Raw genomic sequence first — 9207 nt, 5'->3', positions numbered from 1 at the left:
AGGCCAAGAGCTTCAACGACTATGTATGTGATCAGCCTTCTTAGTGAGAAGAAATGAAGCCAAGGCTCCAGGTTCCAAGGGAATAGGTGCTAGCCGGAGGACCCATTTCGTAAGCTCAGAGAGCCCTCTGCTGGGAGATGAGACTCCCTACAGACAGCAGGGAAGGGTTTGGGGAGAAGCTGAAGGCAGGAGAATCTCCTGGACACTTACAAGTGCGACATGGGAATAACTGAAGATCAAGAACGAGACAGGACTGCAGTTTATTGACACCATGACATGACACCTATTGTCACTGGAGGAGGGGGTGAGTGAAAGTGGTCTCCGTGGATGTCACTGGGGACCCCATTCACCTTTTAGCTAGAGGTCATGGATTTAGAGTGGAGATATAATTCTACACCCTGGAGTCACTACCACCCATGCCATTCCTAAACCCATCTTCCATTTGGTCCAGCTATGAAGGCCTGAGTCCCTCCTCTTTTCGAAGGGCAGAGGGAGCACAGGGCCATCCATGTCTTAGGAACGAGAAGGGCTGCTGGCAATGGTGGTATATGCCTTTAATCCCAGAACTCACTGTCTTAGGCAATCAGATCTCTGAGTTCCAGGACAGCCAGGGCTACACAGAGAAACCATATTTGAAAAACAAAAACAAAAAAGAAAGCCAGAGACAGGAAGGAAGGAAGAGGGGGCACTGGGGATGTAGCTCAGTGGTAGAGCACTTGCCTAGCATTGTGAAGCCCTGGGTTCTTTCAGAGGTGGGGTAGATAGAAAGGAAGGAGCTGAGGTGGGTGTGTCTAAGAAGAGTCAATGAAACACAGAATTACCTGTCTTGATATTGTACGCTTGAGGCCTGTGTTTAAGCACCGTTCCCACACCGGTCCCCCTATAAGTGGGTACAGGGGGTGGCAGTTCCTGAAGGGAATGCTTGCTCTGCCTGTGTGGCTTTCTAATTGGGGAAGGAATTGGGATTGTGGGACTTCTTTCTGAGTCATGACATGAGTCATCAGAACAGACCAAGAATGCCCAAGACTATCTCTAAAAGCAGGGTAGGGGCACTGCAGGCTACAGAGACATCCCCATGTTCCATAGGAAGAGAAGAGAGGAGTGGAGCCATCCCAGGATGTGGAGTCCAGCAAGTATGAGCCCCCTGCCTCCCTGACCCCACCCTGCTTCCTCTGCCAGCCAAGGTCCTGAACCAGCTCTCAGAGCCAGCTATTCAAAACCGGAAGGGTTAAGCTCTGCAGATGTCCTTCAGTCCGTGTTCTGGGATCCTGGCGCTTATCTCGGGGTCAGAAGGCTAAGATGCTATCAGAAATGACTTGGTCAGAGGAATAGCTTAGGGAAAGGATTCTCGCCTATCACCTGGCTTGCGGTGAGGTGGGCAGGAGACCGAGAGAGAAGACAAACATCAGGACATCCTAGAACAGCATTTCTGCCTTAGCATCCAGGAGCAAATGAACGAACAGTTCCATGCGCTGCCTAGGTATGTCTGCACGCACGCACACAGACACAGGAGGGATGCGTTTTGTGACTTGCTCTTTGAAACCAGAGAGGAGAGGAGAGGCTTATAGGGGCGCCTCCCCCAGTCTAAGGTTGCTGGTCTCAGTGGCTGCTCCCCACATCAAGCCCCCCCTGCCCAGTACCCGGAAGATAAACAGGTGGTAGCATTGAGAAGTGGCACCAAAGAAGCAGCCTAAGGAGGTAAGGACAGGGACAGAGGCCGATTCCCCTCAAAGCCCCTTGTTGTAGTAAACCACATCGATGCTGGGGTTTTGTGCTTGGATCTGAGCTCTCAGCTCGGGCTCCAGCCTGGTCACATGTATGGAGCTGCAACAGAACAGCACAGGCTAGATAAATACACTCTGGGCTCAGCGTCTCAGACCCAGGATCTGGCTTCTCTCCGCTCCCAATGAAGAATTCTCCCTGCTTTCAGAAGGGCTGGCTCCCAGACCTCCCTGGAACACACTCAGGGCCCAAGGTGGAGAATCCTCTGCAGAGATTCTGATCAGGTCCAGGAGCATCACTCACCTTCTCTGGGGGAACAGAGCGCAGCACAGAGGTGTGGCAAATACCAAGCTAGAGAAGAGGAGCACAGGAAATGTCTGTGACACTGGCTTGAGCGTCCCCCTCCCTGTACCCTACCTCATAGAAATAGCCCCAGGAGCGAAGGCTTTTTTATTTTATTTTTTTGAGCTCTATTCCAGCCATAAAGGTTGGAAAATAGAGTCAAAGGACCATTCAGGGATGTTAAACTCAGTCCTAATATTAGATTCTGTCTGAGGAAAGAGCCTCTCAAGCACTGATCCGAAGCCCCGTGATCAGAGAACAACAGGGCCAGGGATAAAATGGGATGCAACCCTTGGATTGTACTGAAGAGTTTATTTGTATGGTGTCCTCTGGTGAGTGAAGACTGAATCCCCCAACTAAACTCTTGACTTTAAAAGGCAAGAGCCCCGAGAGCCCCCCAACACACACACACACACACACACACACACACGCACGCACACACACGCACGCACGCACGCACGCACACCACACACAGGCATATTTTGCACTATGGGCATCCATTGGAACCAGATGTACGGCTGAGCAATGTATGGAAGCATCTCAAAGACAGTGCACGCCCACCCACACTCAAAATGATAAAAGCTCTCCCATGGTCCCTGTTGAACCCTTTGCACACTTACCAGAAGCCTACCAGTCCCACCTGCAGGGGGGCCCCCAGCCAGGGGCGGCGCTGTGGGGAGACAGAGACAACAGAATGGTTTGTGTCCCATTTTCCCTAACTCTATCTACTCTGCACCATGGTTCTAACTTGTCAGCCCTTGTTTCTCCACAGCCAGTGAAGAGCTTGGACCTGCACATGGCAACCTCCCACCCCAACCAGACCTGCTGCCTATCTCGTCGTACATTCTCGCCTCTCAGAATCACTTCCCATGGTACTCTGACCATTTTTCTCTCGCTTCACTTTCTCTGGGAGCTACTTTCTTCAGGGAGCCTCCTTTGAGCCTCCACTCACTTCCTGTCATCCCGGTCTCATAAATATGTCCCTCTGTACACCCCTCCTACATCCTCTTCAGCCACGGTAATCATTGTTCTATTCTTCAATGTATCGGGCTATCCTGCCCCTGGGCCTTTGGACTAGCTTTCTCCCTATCTGAAACACTCTTTACCTGACTCACCTCACTCCTTGGATCCTCCAAAGCCTGTGCTTGTCTAAACCGTTCCCCACGTAGTCTCAATTACACTGCCCCACTTACAAAGCATACTTCATAACTTACAACAGTATGTTTGGTTTTTGTTTGTTTCGTTCATTTTGCTTTTTTGAGAAAAGGTCTCACTGTGTAGCTCTGGCTGGCCTGGAACTTCCTATGTAGACCAGGCTGGCCTCAAACCCACAGAGATCCACCTGCCTCTGCTTCCAGAGCACCTGGATTAAAGATGTGTGCCACCACATCCAGTCCTGTTGTTTGCATGACTAGTGCACAGTCGGTGCTTAGTACCGACTGGTGAATAAATAGTTTGATAAATGAGCTGGGGACTGTATTCCTGAGCCTTGCTTCCCTATCTTGTTGGTGCGTTCCTGAGCAGGTGTGAGTGTCTGTTAATGAGGACACAGTGAATGACATCACAAGTATGCTATCAATTCTGTGGATGACAGTCACCTTGTGTATGTCAGAGAGCTCTGGGGTTAACCTAGTTTCCTCAGGATGGACTCCATCTCCTTCCTTCTCACTGTTCCTTCCCTCCAGCCCAGTCTTTCTTCATGAATGAATGAAGGTATGGAGGCAGGGAGGACCACAAGTCTTACCTGACTCTAGCTACTCTCTCTGCCATGATGCCATCATCTTGGCCATGATGGAGAGAGGATTGGGGACAGGTCATTTCTCCCCAACACCAACCCTTCTGGGACAGAACAGCTAAAAGGTGAGTTCTTTACCTTGAGGAAGTCTTTCTTCTCCAGAGTGTTCATGATCACCGGGGGAATGGCTGAGGAGAGAGCAGGGCAGCAAGAGAGATAGTGGGGCAAACTCCAGGAGCCTGAAGGAAGGCCTCCCTCCCAGCTCCTCCCCTTCTTCCCAGCCTTGCTGACTGAGTTATCAGAAAACCCTGAGACCCCCGAGCGCTCTTCTCTCTGAGCCTCCTGAGCCCCACCCAGCCTCACCCATGGCGGGGATCGCCATGCCGATTCTCGATACCACCACCTGGAAGATGCCCTGTTTGGCAGCAGTCACCGAGTGGCCAAGCCTCTGACCAGCTTCATCAGTCACTGGGATGCCCACCTGCAGCTCCCTAAGACGAGAAAGAGGCTGGGGTCAGATTATAGGCCAGCAGATCTCTGGAGAGCGTTTACCTTCCCCACCCAAAGGTTGGTTCTGAACAGCTCCCAGGGTGGAGGGTAGATCCCAGAGAGAGTAGCTAGATGCCTGTGCTAGTCCTGGCCCACCAGGGGATGGGGGTGGGGGGGAGTAAGTTTTGGGTCATTCAGTTGGTTGAAGAAGGTGAGTTTGGAGAGTAGCCAGGATGTAGGGTAATTTCCAAAGTACTGGGATCTAGCATGACAGAAACAACCATCTTGAGTCCTAACTACCAAGAATACCCCTGGGTAGCCCAGGTGGGGTTTCTCCACACAGCATCCCAGATTAACACAAACAAACAAAACTATTAGGAATGTTGTGTGGGCCAAGTATTTAATCCCAGCACACAGACAGCAAAGGCAGGCAGGATCTCTGAATTCAAGGCCAGCCTGGTCTACATAGTGAGTTCCAGGCCTACACAGAGAAACCCTGTCTCAAAACAAAACTCAAACAAACAAACAAAAAGGCACGTAGGGTTTTGTAACCAACACACTGATGTCCTTACTACTGGAAATGTGATTTTTCTTGATGGTGGCATGAGATACCTCAAGGTACATTTTGGTTTATTTGAAAGTCACCTTCAACCTGAGTATCAAACCTGACCAGCTGGTTTTGCTGCTGCCCAACACCCCAGTCCTATCAGCAAGTTCCCAGTGAAGTGCCCTTTCTAAAACCCTACATCGGCCTGCACCCTTCAGTCTCACCACACCTCAGGGCAAGTTCTCACAGAGCAGGAACTGGTTGTTCTCACCACAGGGTCAGTATAAGCCAGGGCCTGCAGCTCACATCGAGTAGAAGACTGGCCCTGAACCTGGCTAGTCTGCAGGAGTTGAAGGGTCCGTCATGTATGCCCTGGGCATTGGACATTCCTGTGCCAGGAGCCAGGATCACTCACCTCTGCCTCATCAGGGGGATGTTGATGCAGTTGGCAGCAGCCACAGCTGCAAAGGGTACGAACCGACCCACTAGTGGGGGTAGGTGCTGGGGGAGGAAAGGGGAGAGTGGTTCAGTGGCTCTGAGGATCGTGGGTAGGGAGGAACTCAGGATGGATATGGGGAGCCTTTTGAGAGTGTAACAGGGAAGAAGAACATGGGTAAAGGACTCGTGAGAGACCAATAGTGGTAGGGAGACTTTACCTTGGTGAGAGACTTGAGTCCCAGAGCAGTAGCCACAGCCCCAGTGGTGGCACTCACATAGGCCGTTCCCAGCTGCCTGTGGAGGAAAAGGCTAAGTCACAGGGAGAGAGGAAGAGTCCAGCCTGCGTTTCCTTTAGTGACTTTATGTGTTTCCAGTGCAGGGGGTGTGAGAGGGTAGCCTCATTGAAAGCCCTCCCCTGCTCCAGTAAACTTCTGTGAAAATCTTCCTCCTTTAAAAGGGCAGTGGATCCCCAAAACAGATAGAAAAGGACTGAGTGCCCTCAGGTGGGAGGCGAACAGAAATGCAGCTGAAAGGAGAGCCCGGCTGCTGGCACAGGGGTCCATCAGGAATGGCTGTGGAGGTGGGACACTCACTGCACAGTGATGGGAGCATCCCCACTGCGATTAGAGTAATTCACAATAGCATTGAAGGACTGATTCACCCACTGCCAGAACACCACAGTCGGAGTCTTCCTGGGGGTACAAAGACGGACCAGTTATATCTGCCCCTCCACAATATTCCCCCATCCTTGAACCCCCAATATTAAAACCCTCAAGGTCCCTTAACTCCTCAAGTGGGAGTTTTAGCTGATGGTCCCCAAACTTGCCCTCATCGGCCTTGCAGGCACCTCTTACACAAACGGAGGCTGGGTTCTGAGAAATGGAAAGAATTCTCACGTATTCTGCCACCCACTGACAAGGAGACTTCTAGTCACCCAGCCATGCTGTGGGACACAGCACTCAGGAAGGGGACATGGGATAAGACTTACCTGTAGAAGGTGAGCATGCAGCCAGTAATGGTCATGTTCATGGGCACCTGGGCCGACATGCGACCAATCAAGACCACCTTCTCCCCTGTGTCCGGGTGGAATGCTGAGTCATACACGTATTTGGCTCTCCATAGCTGGTCCTCAGTGAGCCCTGGAGTTACCACACCAGCCCTGTAGAAATTGGCAAGAAACCAGCAGGTTGTTGTAGGGGTCAGACCTGCCTTTCTTGTCTCTGCTGCTTGCCTCAGGGAACTCTGGACAAGGGATCAGGAAGTTTAGCACCCAATCTAAGACTAAAGGACCTCCGCGTCCCCAGGGAGGTCAAAGCTTCTCATAAGTGTGCTTTTCCTATTTCTACATCCTTGGTGGTCCCGCATTTTCTCCAGGGTCATAGTGATGGTGGTGTTCAATGGGTTTAGAATGACTGGAGGACATGCCAAGAGTTAAAACTCCCAAAGAAAGAGATTGCCTTTCTATCTGCGCAGGGCTCTCTTTGTCCTTGCAGAGTGGACAGCACTGGGAAGTGTCATGACTGAGGATCTGTGGACTGCAGAGCTCCTGTCGACCCATAACACTAGTGCTGTGTCCTCAGCCCAAATGTCCTCCAATCTGTTTGATTGATTGTGTCACGGTGACAGGATTTGAAGCAGGTTCACCTGTAATTCTGCACGATGTTCCGAGAAGCTTCCAACTGTTTCCCGGACAGCAGGAGATTTCGGGGATCAGTAACTGTGAAGAAGTGCCGGGCTCTGCCTAGGAATGTGCTTTGGTCCCATCGAGGTTCCTGGATGTTGATATTTAAGGGCAAGTCGCCCATCTTCTGCAAGGGCAGCAAGAATAAGGATGAGATCCAAGGACTTCATTCACTTGGGAGAAACTTTGGTGGTTCTGCCTCCGTCCCTGAAACTGACCAGTGCTTGCAGATGCTCAAGGTGACCCCAGATCCATAAACAAGGGTGGGGGGAGGAGTTGGTCCCTAGGTAGTATTTTAGCTGGGGACCTATGGCCACCGAAGGGCGGGTGGGAAGAGCAGAACCTGGAATATAGCTTCCCTCACGCTGCGGCCTGATGCAGGATTTACATGTGTGTGGTTGATTCACCTGATTCACCGGCAGCAACTAATCCAGGGCAGCTATCTTGAGCTCCTGCTGTAGAAGCATAGAGCATGGCTAACACACCCAAGCCCATTTCAGTTTCAGGCCCCAGCTGCCCCAAGTCTTAGATAAAAACTCTCAAGGCTGTTTGGAAAAAAGACAAAAGACATCCCACACTCCAGCGTCTGACTGGAGGAGACAAGGGTCATTAGGCACCTGAGGGCTGATCGGAACCAGATCTCAAACAGCACTGGAAAGGTAGCCATTTGTGAGCATGCACATTTCCCCCTCAAACTCATTCGCTTAGACTCCTGCACAATAGCCGGGGCTCTCCCTCGTCCCGGGTTGAATAGAGCTGACACAGACACCCACCCAGCTCTCTCTGAACCTTAGAAAAACCTCAGGAAAGGGCAAGATTCAAAGGGTGCCCCTCCGCCCAGCACAAAAAGGAATGCCAATATCAGCCATCTGGCTGTGTTAGGAAAATCCTGCAGAATGACTAATTCCTCCAACCCCACTTCCTTCCTCACAGTAGACACAGTCCCCACCTGACTCTCACATACTTATACACAAGGACAGGCACGCCTCCCCGGCACACAAACAGGTTAGATCCACGCAGTATGCCAACCAGCCAGAATACCGTTACACACACACACACACACACACACACACACACACACACACACACACACTGCCATATCTCCAGTTGCAGACATTTGAAAGCATTCCAAACACACGGCCTCACCCAATCAACCCCTCCTTGTGCCCTACAGATCCTCACAGACTTTGTAATATGGAATCCCACGAGAGAGAGAGAGAGAGAGAGAGAGAGAGAGAGAGAGAGAGAGAGAGAGAGAGAGAGAGAGAGAGAGAGATCCTTTCAAGGCAAGCCTCCTCTTCTGACCCCAAGCCCTCACCCCGACACTTTGTTGATTTCCGAGGCGGCCAGCACTCACGCTTTCCGGGGATTTACAGCCTCTAGCAGGTCTCAGACCCGCCTTCCTCACAGCTCTCCGCTTTCCTCCCAGCCATCACCCGGACGTCACGCGTGACGCTGAGCAGCAGGGAAGGGCGGGGGCTCCCTAAACTGGTTCGCCTGACCCACCCCCCCTCTTGGCAGAGTTCCGGGACAGTGGATGTCATCTGGAGTGACTCCCCCAGACCAGGCTGTTGAGACCAGACCGGACCCAGTCGTGGGAAGCAGTCCTGGCAGCCTTCCCAACCTGGGAGAAAAGGGGAGGAGCCGCCCCACTTGCCTCCTTCGCTTGCAGTCCCTTAGCTTGCCTCCCGAGGCAGCAGACCCGGCAGCACCCAGTCTAGGTGCACTGGGTGCGGGTGAGTGGCGTGGAGGGCGGGCCTCTGATGGTGCGCCGCCCGGAGGGACTCGGATTACTGCTTGTTTACTTGATGGCTGCCTTGGCAATGGACTCTCCTTGCTTGCACCCGCGTCTGCTACTCCAGGTCCTAGAGGCTCCTCTTGCAGAGCCTCATCATTCGCATCCCTTCCCAGCCACATTGTTGTGGTGCCTGTGCCCCTTTTGTGTTCCCAGTTCCCTGTGCCACCTAATCCTCAGCTCTAGTGTGCTAGCAGTTTCTTTGCACCCCCAACACTTATCCGTACACAGACGGACGCCCCGGTCCCTGGGATGTGCACGGCCAGAGTTTCTCGTGATCTCTGCCTGCATCCAAGCAATCGCATCAGAGAGATTCCTCTCCTAGTGTCCTGAAATCAGCTACTCTATCATGAGGCCTTTCCAGAACAGGTTGCCCAGAGGAACATTTTTTTTTTCCAACTCAGAAGGTGTTAGCACCCAGAGCACGGCCGCGACACAGCCAGGTTCCAGCTTTCGTT

The 9207-nt window shown here is 52.1% G+C and overlaps 1 protein-coding gene across 4 annotated transcripts; it reads right to left on the bottom strand.

Annotated features, from left to right (window-relative positions):
* Positions 1-241: 241 nt before the first annotated feature.
* Sfxn3 (sideroflexin 3) lies at positions 242-8692 on the bottom strand. Of its 4 annotated transcripts, none has more exons than XM_032892058.1 (11): positions 8612-8692; positions 6918-7081; positions 6262-6432; positions 5867-5965; positions 5492-5567; positions 5251-5336; positions 4163-4290; positions 3938-3987; positions 2685-2734; positions 2026-2073; positions 242-1824 (listed from the first exon to the last, which is right to left on the bottom strand). In XM_032892058.1, exons 2-11 carry the CDS (start codon positions 7076-7078, stop codon positions 1728-1730), a joined length of 966 nt encoding a protein of 321 aa, XP_032747949.1. In that variant the 5' UTR covers positions 7079-7081; positions 8612-8692; the 3' UTR covers positions 242-1727. The 4 variants fall into 4 exon arrangements, with proteins under 4 accessions (XP_032747949.1, XP_032747947.1, XP_032747948.1 ...); XM_032892056.1 differs by having other exon boundaries at positions 8312-8627; XM_032892057.1 differs by lacking the exon at positions 8612-8692 and adding an exon at positions 8273-8577.
* Positions 8693-9207: the final 515 nt, after the last annotated feature.

The sequence above is a fragment of the Rattus rattus genome, chromosome 2 (assembly GCF_011064425.1).
Source record: "Rattus rattus isolate New Zealand chromosome 2, Rrattus_CSIRO_v1, whole genome shotgun sequence".
Lineage (NCBI taxonomy): Eukaryota > Metazoa > Chordata > Mammalia > Rodentia > Muridae > Rattus > Rattus rattus.
Note: the sequence above shows the minus strand (reverse complement) of the source record. Positions and strands in the feature narration are given on the sequence as shown.

What these genes read in the sequence shown, in the direction of transcription:
- Sfxn3 (XM_032892058.1), bottom strand. Translation starts at nt 7,078, where the DNA reads ATGGGCGACTTGCCCTTAAATATCAACATCCAGGAACCTCGATGGGAC. An exon ending in AGAAGAAAGACTTCCTCAAG is followed by an intron (nt 2,735 to 3,937) that starts GTAAAGAACTCA and finishes GTCTCCCCACAG; the next exon opens with CGCCGCCCCTGGCTGGGGGC. An exon ending in GTGGGACTGGTAGGCTTCTG is followed by an intron (nt 2,074 to 2,684) that starts GTAAGTGTGCAA and finishes CCTCTTCTCTAG; the next exon opens with CTTGGTATTTGCCACACCTC.